Source organism: Callithrix jacchus, chromosome 8 (genome assembly GCF_049354715.1).
Source record: "Callithrix jacchus isolate 240 chromosome 8, calJac240_pri, whole genome shotgun sequence".
Classification (NCBI taxonomy): Eukaryota; Metazoa; Chordata; class Mammalia; order Primates; family Cebidae; genus Callithrix; species Callithrix jacchus.
The window spans coordinates 90,224,175-90,237,781 of NC_133509.1; the positions used below are offsets into that span (position 1 = coordinate 90,224,175).

At 38.6% G+C, this 13,607-nt stretch overlaps 1 protein-coding gene across 50 annotated transcripts in view; it reads left to right on the forward strand.

The window, feature by feature from the left end:
- The window catches only part of KTN1 (kinectin 1), a 113,021-nt gene that overhangs the window by 43,624 nt on the left and 55,790 nt on the right, over positions 1-13,607 (forward strand). For all 50 annotated transcript variants that reach the window (XM_078335000.1, XM_078335005.1, XM_078335017.1 and 47 more), the window contains one exon: positions 12,352-12,468. In XM_078335000.1, coding sequence (XP_078191126.1) covers positions 12,352-12,468 — 117 coding nt within the window. The remainder of the gene's footprint in view (positions 1-12,351; positions 12,469-13,607) is intronic.

Genomic DNA, 13,607 nt, shown 5'->3' on the forward strand with positions numbered 1-13,607 from the left:
CAGACACTAAATCCTTTCTCTCAGATCTCTAGGACAAGGCCATAATGGTGCCAGTCTCTTTGCTAAAACATAGCAAGAGTCACCTTTACTTCAGTTCCCAACATGTTCCTCATCTTCATCTGAGATGACCTCAGCCTGGATTTTATTGCCTGTATCATTATCAGCATTTTGGTCAAAGCCATTCGTTCCAAATTTTCCCACATCTTCCTGTCTTCTTTTGAGCCCTGTAAACTGTTCCAACCTCTGCCTGTTGCCCGGTTCCAAAGTCGCTTCCACATTTTTTGGTATCCAGCAGCGCCTCACTCCTGGTACCAGTTTACTATATTAATCTGATTTCATGCTGCTGATAAAGACATACCCAAGACTGAGTAATTTATAAAGAAAAAGAGTTTTAATGGACTTACATGGCTGGCCTCACAATCATGGCGGAAGGTGAAAGGTATGTCTTACATGGTGGCAGGGAGGAGGAAATGAAAACCAAATGAAAGGGATTTCCCCTTTTAAAACCATTAGATCTTGTGAGAGTTATTCACTACCATGAGAAGAGTATGGGGGAAAACACCCCCATGATTCAGTTATCTCCCACCAAGTCTCTCCCACAACATGTGGAAATTATGGGAGCTACAAATTCAAGATTCACAGCCAAACCATATCATACATTCACACTAATCAGTTAACTTATTTAAAATGTCATCTGTTGTCATCTCATTCTTTGACAGAAGCCAATTGCTTAAAATAAGTAAGATGATTTATATTATTATTATTATTTTTTTTTTGAGATGGAGTTTCGCTCTTGTTAGCCAGGCTGGAGTGCAATGGTCGATCTTGGCTCACCGCAACCTCCACCTCCTGGGTTCAGGCAATTCTCCTGCCTCAGCCTCCTGAGTAGCTGGGATTACAGGCATGCGCCACCATGCCCAGCTAATGTTTTGTATTTTTAGTAGAGATGGGGTTTCACCATGTTGACCAGGATGGTCTCGATCTCTTGACCTCGTGACCCACCCGCCTCGGCCTCCCCAGGTGCTGGGATTACAGGCGTGAGCCACCGCGCCCAGCCGATTTATATTATTTTTAAAGTCATTTGGCCTTTGGCTAAACTGTACTGTGCTTTGCTCTGACTAGAAGTGCTAAAGGCAGTGAGATGATTTCTGGATAGCATATATGAACTATACAGTTCATGAAGATCACACCGTTCAAAGAACCTTGGGACTATTGTTGGGTGGGTGTGTGTGTGTGCGTGCGCATGTGTGTGTTTGTGTATGTTGTGTATATGTTCTGTTTGTAATAGTACTCTTCTAAAGGAAATTATTTGGATGGCATAATCACTGCTATGGCTGATATTTTTAAAAATTGTAAAACAAAGACCCCAGGCAGTTAACATCTATATTCTTACAGGTCATGTTTACTATAATATGTATATATCATACTGGAAAAGGTGACAAGTTTTCAAGGGTTACCTGTGTAAAATAAAGTGACATGGTGTCTGCTATTCAGTATTAGATGGTTTATTTAACTGTTTTTATTCTAAAAATACATACATGCACACATCTTTCCCATAACCTCTCACATACTTTCAAACTTTCAGTGGTTTAATTTTTTCTTAAAGACTAGTCTAGATGATTATCTCTCACCTGATTACCTGGAATGGTCTCCAAATTGATGTTTCTCTTTTTCCTCTTAGTTCTCTAACTGGTTTTTTTCCACCTAACTGTAAAGTGACCAGTAAGAGACAAATTAAATTATATTATTGCTTTAAAAAACCCTTTGGCTTTTTTTCTCTTTTGCAGTTAAATCATAAATCCAGATTCCTTAACAGGTCTATGTCCTGCCTGCAGCCTCATCTAATGGCGCTTTTTCTTATGCCCTCAACTGAATTTCACTCATTCGGAGTTTTCTCTGGTTCTGCTCGCATACTAGACTTTTTTCTTCTCTGTCCTGTCTCCCCTTTCCTCCCAAACCCGCCCCCCCGCAATTTGTTCTTATGCCTAATTCCTCCTGTAAGTCTCCACTTAAATGTCCTTTTCTTATATAAGGCTAACCTGAATTCAAAGTCTAAATTATTTGCCCTGTTATTCTTTCTTAAAACTGTCTGGACATTTTGCCGTAGCATTTATCATAGTGTTATAAGTCTGTCATATTTCTGTTGACAGTGTATTTTATACAAATCTATGGCAATTTTACAATGTAGTATACTAGTTAGACAGTCTACATGTGATGCTAGCAATGGCCCAGAGTAAAAAGGTAATCAGAGTAAATGTGACAAATGTGACTTTAGAGTTAATGCTTTTTAAGATTAAAGGTAATTGCTTTAAGTGTCTCTCTTTTAATTAAAGATGGGGGCAAGAGTAATCATTTTATTGTCTGAGACAGCTTTGAACTCTAGAGTCTGGTTAATAAATCATAGACTACCCTTTATCTATTTTAGGCAGGCCTTGGGAGAAGTTGGGAACTGTTAAAGATAGCATAGAGGAAGTGTTTTGAAACTCCACCTTTTTCCCCTTTTCTGAGCCTTTCAGTTTTAGATTAAAATCTTCTTGTTCTTGGTTTGTCATGGGGCGGTTCTGTTCTCTACTGAAGGAACTCTGCCTTTGTAGATGTCCTGTATCTGAGTAAGACTAGGTAAGTTTAATTTCTCTTTTCCTGCCTTAGAAACTGAGTTGGTCAAACCTTTTCACAGATTGTTCAAAGTCCCAGATATAATTGAATCCTTGTGCTGAATAAAGACCACCTTAGAGCAAGAGGGAAGATAAATACAGGGTACTGGCATAGGATAGAGGGGTTAAGGGATTTGCTGACCAGTTGAATGTAGTGGCTAAAGATGAGTCAGTCTATGGTGACTGCTTATTTTCTCTTTTGAGTAACGACAAATTGTGGTGCCAGTGGTGTTTATGAACACTTGGTAGAGAGAGTAGAGGATTGGGAAATTTCAGAAAGCTGTTTTAGACATCCCTTGTGCCATTTAAATGGATATAGTCATTTTACAATTAAATACATATTTCTCTGGAGTAGAAGAAAGGCTATAATGGGAGCAATTAAGGAAGATAATCCACTACATCAGTACATATGGTAGATGTGTATTAGATCAGGGAGGATGTGGGAGGTGATAGAGGGAAGGCTCAAGAATGAACCCCAGGAAACACCAACAATTAAAGAGCAAGGAAGACACTAAAGAGGAGCAAAGTGGGAGGAACACCAGGAGATAGTGGAGTCACAGAAACTTGGAGTACGGCGAGTAGGGAGGTTGGGAGAATGATCAACAGTAACATGTTTTAGAGATGTCAAGGAAGATTAAGATTGTAAAACTGGGTTTGATAGCCTTAATGAAAGCAGTTTAATTGCAGTATAAGACTATAAATAAGTACCAAATGAAAGAGAAAAGTGACAGGGACTGTCCACCATGAATAAGCTGAGGTGGGAAAGGAAAAATAGAGCAAAAGCTAGAAGAGTTGGGGCAAAGATGTTATTTTGTGTGAGTGTACATGTGCCCTTGTTATAAGAGATAAGAGGCAGTTGAGAGTGTGGTTAAGATCCTGAGCTCTGGAGTCAGAGTTCCAGGATTCAAATCTGGATTCTGCCACTTGCAGCTTTGTGGCCATAGGTAAGTTACTTAGCCTCAGTGCCTCAGTTTTCCCATGTCTAAAATGAGAATCATCAAGTTTTGAGAATTAAATAGTAATGCATGTTAGGTGCTTAGAGTCCCTAGCATATAGTAACTGCTGAAAAATGTAAACTATTAATGTAATTATTAGTAAGAAAATGTTTAATTATTTTTTGTCATTGACCTTTAAATATACTTGCCTTTGGTTATATTTTAAACTTTACGTTATTAACAATTTGGGCCCCATGCTATGTAGCAGGAGGAACTGCTGTTATACCACTTAAATTTTCTTCCTAGCTTCTTTCTTCCACCCCCTCAACTTTTGTTAATCATAGCTTTTCTGTTTGTCAGATACTTGTAATATTTAACATTTCTTCTGTAACTACAACTTTCATGTTTTAGTTAGAATTTTATAGTTTAATAGTGGGTCAAAATCTCAAGTTAGTACTTTTGTCATAGCTTCTTTATTTGTCTTTTGGTTAGCTGAAGTTGTTTTTCCTGGGATTTTGTCAAGAATTTAACCTGCCCTTTGTTGTACTTATATTTAAATAATAGTTTGGTGGGGTATAACCTTCCAGAATTTCATTTTCTTTCCTTGAAAAATTTTATGTATTTGTTGTTTTACTGTTCTCTTTATTTATATTGCTGGTTAGAGGTCTGAGGCCAGCCTGCATTTTGTACCCTTTTCATGTATTTTTGTTAAACTGCACTCTTACAATTAAAACATTCTTTGAATAATCAATTACGTTCATTATTTAGTGGATTTTTTTCAGTGTCTGACCTACTCTACACACATCAATGGTTTCAGTTTCTTTGGCATTTAGTAATTGTACTATAATATGGCTTGACATTGATTGCTCTATTAAATTTCCCTTGGATACAGTATGCCTTTTCAATCATTAGATTCAAGTCAGCTTTTTTTTTTACTGGGCATTATATATAATGTCCTTGACATAAGTAAAATAATGGACATCAATTAAATACATGTAGGTTCTCCTTTGCCTATCTTCCTTATCTTTCATACTTTTATTTATTTATTTATTTTTAATTGCATTTTAGGTTTTGGGAACATGCAATATAGTTGCATAGGTACATACGTGGTAGTGTGATTTTCTGCCTTCCTCCCCTTCACCTATATCTGGCATTTCTCCCCATGCTATCTCACCCCAACTCCCCTGCTATCTCTCCCCACTGTCCCTCCCCTATTCCCCCCGACAGACCCCAGTGTGTAGTGCTCCCCTCCCTGTGTCCATGTGTTACCATTGTTCAACACCCACCTATGAGTGAGATCATGTGGTATTTCATTTTCTGTTCTTGTGTCAGTTTGCTGAGAATAATGGTCTCCAGGTTCATCCATGTCCCTACAAAGGACACAAACTCATCATTTTTGATGGTTGCATAGTATTCCATGGTGTATATGTGCCACATTTTCCCAGTCCAGTCTATCATCGATGAGCATTTGGGTTGGTTCCAGGTCTTTGCTACTGTAAACAGTGCTGCAGTGAACATTCGTGTGCACGTGTCCTTATAGTAGAACGATTTATAATCCTTTGGATATATACCCAGTAATGGAATTGCTGGCTCAAATGGAATTTCTATTTCTAGGTCCTTGAGGAATCGCCACACTGTCTTCCACAATGGTTGAACTAATTTAGCAGTGTAAAAGTGTTCCTATTTCTCCACGTCCTCTCCAGCATCTGTTGTCTCCAGATTTTTTAATGATCGCCATTCTAACTGGCGTTAGATGGTATCTCCATGTGGTTTTGATTTGCATTTCTCTAATGACCAGTGATGATGAGCATTTTTTCATATGTTAGTTGGCCTCATGTATGTCTTCTTTTGTAAATTGTCTGTTCATATCCTTAGCCCACTTTTGAATGGGCTTGTTTTTTTCTTGTAAATCTGTTTTAGTTCTTTGTAAATTCTGGGTATCAGTCCTCTGTCAGATGGGTAAACTGCAAAAATTTTTTCCCATTCTGTTGGTTGCCGATTAAGTCTAATGACTGTTTCTTTTGCCGTGCAGAAGCTGTGGAGTTTGATTAGGTCCCATTTGTTTATTTTTGCTTTTGTTGCCAGTGCTTTTGGTGTTTTGGTTATGAAGTCCTTGCCCACTCCTATGTCCTGAATGGTTTTGCCTAGATTTTCTTCCAGGGTTTTGATGGTGTTAGGTCTTATGTTTAAGTTTTTAATCCATCTGGAGTTAATTTTAATGTAAGGTGTCAGTAAGGGGTCCAGTTTCTGCTTTCTGCACATAGCTAGCCAGTTTTCCCAACACCATTTATTAAATAGGGAATCCTTTCCCCATTGCTTGTTTTAGTCAGGTTTGTCAAAGATCAGATGGTTGTAGATATGTTGTGTTGTCTCCGAGGCCTCTGTTCTGTTCCATTGGTCCATATCTCTGTTTTGGTGCCAGTACCATGCTGTTTTGATTACTATAGCCTTGTAGTATAGTTTGAAGTCCAATAGTGTGATGCCTCCTGCTGTTTTCTTTTTGCTTAGAATTGACTTGGCTCTGCGGGCTCTCTTTTGGTTCCATATGAAGTTTAAGGTGGTTTTTTGCAGTTCTGTGAAGAAGGTCATTGGTAGCTTGATGGGGTAGCATTGAATCTATAAATTACTTTGGGCAATATGGCCATTTTCACGATATTGATTCTTCCTAACCATGAGCATGGAATGTTTCTCCATCTGTTTGTGTCCTCTCTTAACTTCGTTGAGCAGTGGTTTGTAGTTCTCCTTGAAGAGGTCCTTTACATTCCTTGTTAGTTGTATTTCTAGGTATTTTATTCTCTTTGTAGCAATTGTGAATGGTAGTTCATTCTTGATTTGGCTCTCTTTAAGTCTGTTACTGGTGTATAGGAATGCTTGTGATTTTTGCACATTGATTTTATATCCTGAGACTTTGCTGAAGTTGCTTATCAGTTTCAGGAGATTTTGGGCTGAGACGATGGGATCTTCTAGATATACAATCATGTCGTCTGCAAATAGAGATAATTTGGCTTCCTCTTTTCCTATTTGAATACCCTTTATTTATTTTTGTTGCCCGATTGCTCTGGCTGGAACTTCCAGTACTATATTGAATAGGAGTGGTGAGAGAGGGCAACCTTGTCTAGTGCCAGATTTCAAAGGGAATGCTTCCAGTTTTTGCCCATTCAGTATAATATTGGTTGTTGGTTTGTTATAAATAGCTTTTTTTATTTTGAGATACATTCCATCAATACGTAGTTTATTGAGGGTTTTTAGCATAAAGGGCTGTTGAATTTTGTCAAAGGCCTTCTCTGCATCAATTGAGATAATCATGTGGTTTTTGTCTTTGGTTCTGTTTATGTGGTAAATTACGTTTATAGACTTTGCATATGTTGAACCAGCCTTGCATCCCCAGAATGAAGCCTACTTGATCATGGTGGATAAGCTTTTCGATGTGCTGTTGCAATCGGTTTGCCAGTATTTTATTGAAGATTTTTGCATCTATGTTCATCATGGATATTGGCCTGAAGTTTTCTTGTTGAGTCTCTGCTGGGTTTTGGTATCAGGATGATGTTGGTCTCATAAAATGTTTTGGGAAGGATTCCCTCTTTTTGGATTGTTTGGAATAGTTTGAGAAGGAATGGTACCAGCTCCTCTTTGTATGTCTGGTAGAATTCGGCTGTACACCCATCTGGGCCTGGGTTTTTTTTGTGTGGTAGGCTCTTAATTGCGGCCTCAATTTCAGATCTTGTTACTGGTCTATTCATGGTTTCAGCTTCTTCCTGGTTTAGGCTTGGGAGGACGCAAATACCTAGGAATTTATCCATTTCTTCCAGGTTTACTAGTTTATGTGCATAGAGTTGTTTGTAATAATCTCTGATGATGGTTTGTATTTCTGTGGAATCTGTGGTGATATCACCTTTATTGTTTTTTATTGCATCTATTTGGTTATTCTCTTTTCTTTTATTAATCTGGCCAGTGGTCTATTTTGTTGATCTTTTCAAAAAACCAGCTCCTGGATTTATTGATTTTTTTTTTTTTTTGAAGGGTTTTTTCTGTCTCTATCTCCTTCAGTTCTGCTCTGATCTTAGTTATACTTGTCTTTTGCTAGGTTTTGAGTTTTTTTGATCTTGCTCCTCTAGCTCTTTCAATTTTGATGATAGGGTGTCAATTTTGGATCTCTCCTTGCTTCTCATGTGGGCACTTATTGCTATATATTTTCCTCTAGAGACTGCTTTAAACGTGTCCCAGAGATTCTGGTATGTTGTGTCTTCATTCTCATTGGTTTCAAAGAACATTTTTATTTCTGCCTTCATTTCATTGTTTATCCAGTCAACATTCAAGAGCCAGTTGTTCAGTTTCCATGAAGCTGTGTGGTTCTGAGTTAGTTTCTGAATTCTGAGTTCTAACTTGATTGCACTGTGGTCTGAGAGACTGTTTGTTATGATTTCCGTTCTTTTGCATTTGCTAAGGAGTGATTTACTTCCAATTATGTGCTCAATTTTAGAGTAGATGTGATGTGGTGCTGAGAAGAATGTATATTCTGTGGATTTGGGGTGGAGAGTTCTGTAAATGTCTATCAGGCTTGCTTGTTCCAGGTCTGAGTTTAAGTCCTGGATGTCCTTGTTAATTTTCTGTCTGGCTGATCTGTCCAATATTGACAATGAGGTGTTAAAGCCTCCCACTATTATTGCGTGGGAGTCTATGTCTCTTTGTAAGTCATGAACAACTTGCCTTGTGTGTCTGGGTGCTCCTGTATTTTGTGCGTATATATTTAGGATTGTTAGCTCTTCTTGTTGCATTGATCCTTTTACCATTATGTAATGTCTTTCTTTGTCTCTTTTGATCTTTGTTGCTTTAAAGTCTGTTTTATCAGAGACGAGAATTGCAACTCCTGCTTTCTTTTGCTCTCCATTTGCTTGGTAAATCTTCCTCCATCCCTTTATTTTGAGCCTTTGTGTACCCTTGCGTGTGAGATGAGTTTCCTGGATACAGCACACCAGTGGGTTTTGGTTTTTTACCCAATTTGCCAGTCTGTGTCTTTTGATTGGGGCATTTAGTCCATTTACATTTAGGGTTAATATTGTTATCTGTGAATTTGATACTGCCATTTTGATGCTAGCTGACTGTTTTGACCGTTAGTTGATGCACTTTCTTCATTATGTTGATCCTCTTTACCATTTGGTATGATTTTTGGAGTGGCTGGTACTGGTTGTTCCTTTCAATGTGTAGTGCCTCTTTCAGGAGCTCTTGTAAAGCAGGCCTGGTTGGTGACAAAATCTCTGAGTACTTGCTTGTTTGCAAAGGATTTTATTTTTCGTTCACTTCTGAAGCTTAGTTTGGCTGGAAAAGAAATTCTTTTCTTTAAGGATGTTGAATATTGGCCCCCACTCTCTTCTTGCTTGTAGGGTTTCTGCTGAGACTTCTGCTGTGAGTCTGATGGGCTTCCCTTTGTGGGTGACCCGACGTTTCTCTCTGGCTGCCCTTAGCATTTTCTTCTTCATTTCAACCCTGGTGAATCTGACGATTATGTGCCTTGGGGTTGCTCTTCTTAAGGAATATCTTTGTGATGTTCTCTATATATCCTAGACTTGAATTTTGGCCTGCCTTGTTAGGCTGGAGAAGTTTTCCTGGATAATATCCTGAAGCATATTTTCCAGCTTGGATTCATTGTCTTTGTCACATTCAGGTACGCCTATCAAACATATATTAGGTCTTTTCACATAGTCCCATATTTCTTGGAGACTTTGTTCATTCCTTTTTGCACTTTTTTCTCTAATCTTGCCTTCTTGTTTTATTTCATTGAGTTGATCTTTGACCTCTGATATCCTTTCTTCTGCTTGTTCAATTTGGCTGTTGAAACTTGTACATGGTATATGCTTCGCGAAGTTCTCGTATTGTGTTTTTCAGCTCCATTAATTCACTCATATTCCTCTCTAAGTTGTCCATTCTTGTTAGCATTTTGTCACATCTTTTTTCAAGGTACTTAATTTCTTTGCATTGGGTTAGAACATGTTCTTTTAACTCATAGAAGTTTCTCATTACCCACCTTCTGAAGTCTGATTGTGTCATTTCATCATACTCATTCTCCATCCAGCTTTGTTCCCTTGCTGGTGAGGAGTTGTGATCCCTTGTAGGAGGAGAGGTGTTCTGGTTTCGGGTGTTTTCCTCCTTTTTGTGCTGGTTTCTTCCCATCTTTGTGGATTTATTCACCAGTTGTCTTTGTAGTTGCTGATTTTCAGATTGGGTCTCTGAGAGGATGTCCAGTTGTTGATGAAGTTATTTCTGTTTCTTATTTTTCCTTCTAACAGTCTGGCCCCTCTGCTGTAGGACTGCTGCTTGCCTGGGGATCACCTGCAGCAGCTGCAGAACAGTAGGGTTGCTACCAGTTTCTTCTTCTGCTATCTTTGTCCCAGAATGATGCCCCCAAATGTCAGTCTGATCAGTCCTTTGTGAGGTGACTCTTTGGATATACGGGGGTCAGGGGAGCTGCTTAAGGAGACAGCCTGTCCTTTATAGGAGCTCAGGTGCTGAGATCTGAGCTCCGTTGTTCAGAGTTGCTGGGCAGGTATGTTTAAGTCTGCAGCAGCAGAACTCATAAACCCCCCCTTTTTTTCCCCAAGGTGCTCTATCCCGGGGAGTTAGGGTTTTATTTATGAGTTTCCATTGTGCTGCTGCCTTTTTTTTCAGGGTTGTCCTGCCCAGCAAGGAGGCAACTTAGTCACTGTCTGCCTGCAGAGGCTTTGCTGAGCTGCTTTGGGCTCTGCCCTACTGCCATGTGAACTTCCCTGCAGTCCTGTTTATATGGATGTGGTTAGAACTGCCTCGGCAATGGTGGCTCTCCTCTGTAATGGCGGACTCTCTCTGTAGTGGCAGGTTGCCTCGGAAATGGCGGGCTGCCTCAGCAATGGCGGACTACCTCTGTGGGGGTGGAGTGCCTTGATAATGGTGGACGCCCCTCCCCCACAGAGCTGGACCATCCCGGGTTCAGCTGTTGCCTCGTGCTTGCCGTTAAACTCTTGGCCCAATGTGTTTCCATTTGCTATTTTTTTGGGGGGTGGGACCCCCTGAGCCTGATTGCCTGGCTCCTTGCCTCAGAGCCTTTTTTTTTTTAAGTTGAACGGTTGACTCTCTCCCAGGTGTTTCAGTCTCCTGTTGAAAAGGCGCCGGGATCTGTGTGATTTCCTGTGCTGCGACCCACTGCACTGGCTGAAACAACAGTGCTGCCTGGGAATCTCCTGGCCTGACTCCCTGTTTAATCAGATGAGCGGGTGACTCTGCCTCTTCGGAGCTCCAATCGCCAGCTTAAAAGGGCAACCAGACCAGTGTATTTTGTACAGAGAACTGCCATGCTGGGGCACCGGCAAAATAGCCGCGCCGGCCAAGATAGCTGCACTGGCGACCCGTGGGGCTCCTCTGCCTGGGAATGTCCTGGTCTGTGGGCAATAAATATCCGTCTGGAAATGCGATGTCCACTCACCCTCTGCGCTTTCACTGGGAGCTGCAATCCTCAGCTGCTCCTAAACTGCCATCTTGGATTGATGTCCTGAAGCTGCTATCCATACTTTTAATAAAAAAAAAAAAACAAACCTAACACATAACCAAAACTATTTGTATTTTTTATTTACTTCTCTCCACCATGGACTCTGTGGCTGTTACTGTAATTACAGCAGCATATGCTTTTCTGTTTGCTGCTTATAACTAGATTATATGTCTGGGATGGTGTTACTTTTACTTCCACTTTAGTTTTGCCAGCTCATGTTTGATATCATTTTGTGTTATCTTTTCTCTGAGGTCTTTTATTTTCCAGAGATGATTCCTATATTATATTTTTAACCACAATTTTTATCTGCTCTTAGATATCCTTTTTCTCATGATTTTTTTTACTTGTTTATGTTTTTCTTCTTCTTTCTTTTTTTTTGGTATCTTTTATAGATTCTGTTTTATTTATTTTTTTACTCGTGCTGTTCTTCCAATGAGGGGTGTTTTTCTTGGATTATCTTTATTCTAGAGCTTGATATTGTTGGAGGGTCGAGCCTGACCGGTGTTCCCCTTGGAGACTGTGTATGTGTAATGAGTTTCTTTTTTAGCCTTTACTGCTTTTCAGATAAGAGACCTAGGGCCTCCCTGTAGAGAGAGAATCTTTTGACTGCCTCAAAAGATTGCCTTTGAGTGATGTTTTTTCTTCGAGATGTGTGATTTTATCTGACTCTTTTTCCTTCTTGAGACCTTCTTCCAAGAAAGTTCCTGCTTTCAATCTTTGCACTTGTTTGTTGTTGTTCCCCATGTCAAATTGGGGATTGCTGGTTTTGCCTTTCATGATGTGCCTGTTCATTTCAGAGAACTACACATTTATGGAACCTGTATATTCTCACAGGGTCATAGAGCATCTGAAATTGATATTTACTGTATTCGGCAGTCTTTCCTCATATGCTTTGAGATTACAGGTTACTGTTTCATTCATAGCAGCTTACATTTTGGTTTCTTATTCTCTCTCGATCTAGGAGGAGAAGCAGGAAATTGACTCTGAGTTTAAAACTGGAATTCCCATAGTTCTTTGTAAAAATCTGTTTCTTGATTGATGTGTACCTAGTTGGTAATTTCAGGATGTATAACATTAAAGAGATTTTTCTGAATATTTCACTGATCAGTATTTAATAGTCATTTTACTTTTTATGTGATACAGAACTCTGCATTGACCCAAGCATGACACTTGATGCTAGATACTTCATTTTCATAGGTTTTACATGGTAACTATTACTAATTCTGCATTGCTTTGTCAATTGCAGTCACATAAGGGGGAATTGACTACACTCATACATCAGCTTCAAGAAAAGGACAAGATACTCGCTGCTGTGAAAGAAGATGCTGCTGCTACAAAGGATCGGTGTAAGCAGTTAACCCAGGTGAAGGCATTCTTATGTACAAGGGATGTACTTTCCAAATCAGAAGCAATGAGAGATTTTAGAAATTGTCCATAATCAGTAATTTAAATATTTGTTATATATATGCAACAAAAGTAACTTTCTTTTAGAGTTTTGGAAGGGTAGATAGAGCTGTCTCTCTCATGATATTATAGCCTACAGTTGGATTATTTAAGATAAGCGTACTTACAGATATCCTAACTTCAGAATAACAAAAGCATTCTGTACAGAAACATGGGGATTTGTTTTAATTGGATCTGACCTAGATCTGTTCTCTATAGAAACACAAAACTTAGTGTGATGTTGTGTAAGTCTGATTAATGGAATAAATGTGAACCCCTTAACATAGATAATTTATTTATGGAGGTTCTTGTGATAAATACAATTTTTTGTTAAGTTCTTCATACCTCAGAAATTTTACTTTTGAGAGGTTAAGAATAAAAAAAAAAAAAACCAGAAAAGCCAGTCTTTAAAACATCATGAAACTGAGAGAAAAGAATTGAAACTATAGTCATTCTTCCTGAAGTGCTTATTTCTCTTTCTAGGGATTAAATGCAGTAGAGTACATGATGTTTATTTTTGAGTCATTCACCTAGCCACTTGATGACATTGTAAGAATGAATGGCCTTGTTTGAATATAAATCCTTTACATGAATTTGAAGTAAATTTAAAAAGTTAATGGAAAAAGTTGGCAAGATTAAAGTTGTTAATAAAATTAGAAACTTTAACGTAGTTTTATGTGACTATATGACTGTATTTTAAAAATTAAAAATTAGGTTAAATAATTTGATAATTCATTGAGCTGTATACTTAAGATATGTATACTTCTAAGTATGTTATACAGGAGTATAACAATTTATAAATATGAATGAACAAACTCTTGCAGGCAACCATACATTATGTAATATCTCAAATTTTGTCAAATAGTTGCTTTAGAGCAAGGATGTGAACTAATCATGCCTGCAGCTAACTTTAATATTGCTTGGCTTTCATGTACTTTGATAATTAATATTTGTTTTAGGAGTTCTTAGTACTGGCAAAACAAAATGAAATCCCTCATTTAAGATTTGACTTAGGAAGATGGTAAAACTTTGGTTTCTGGTTTTTACTTTCCCTTGTTT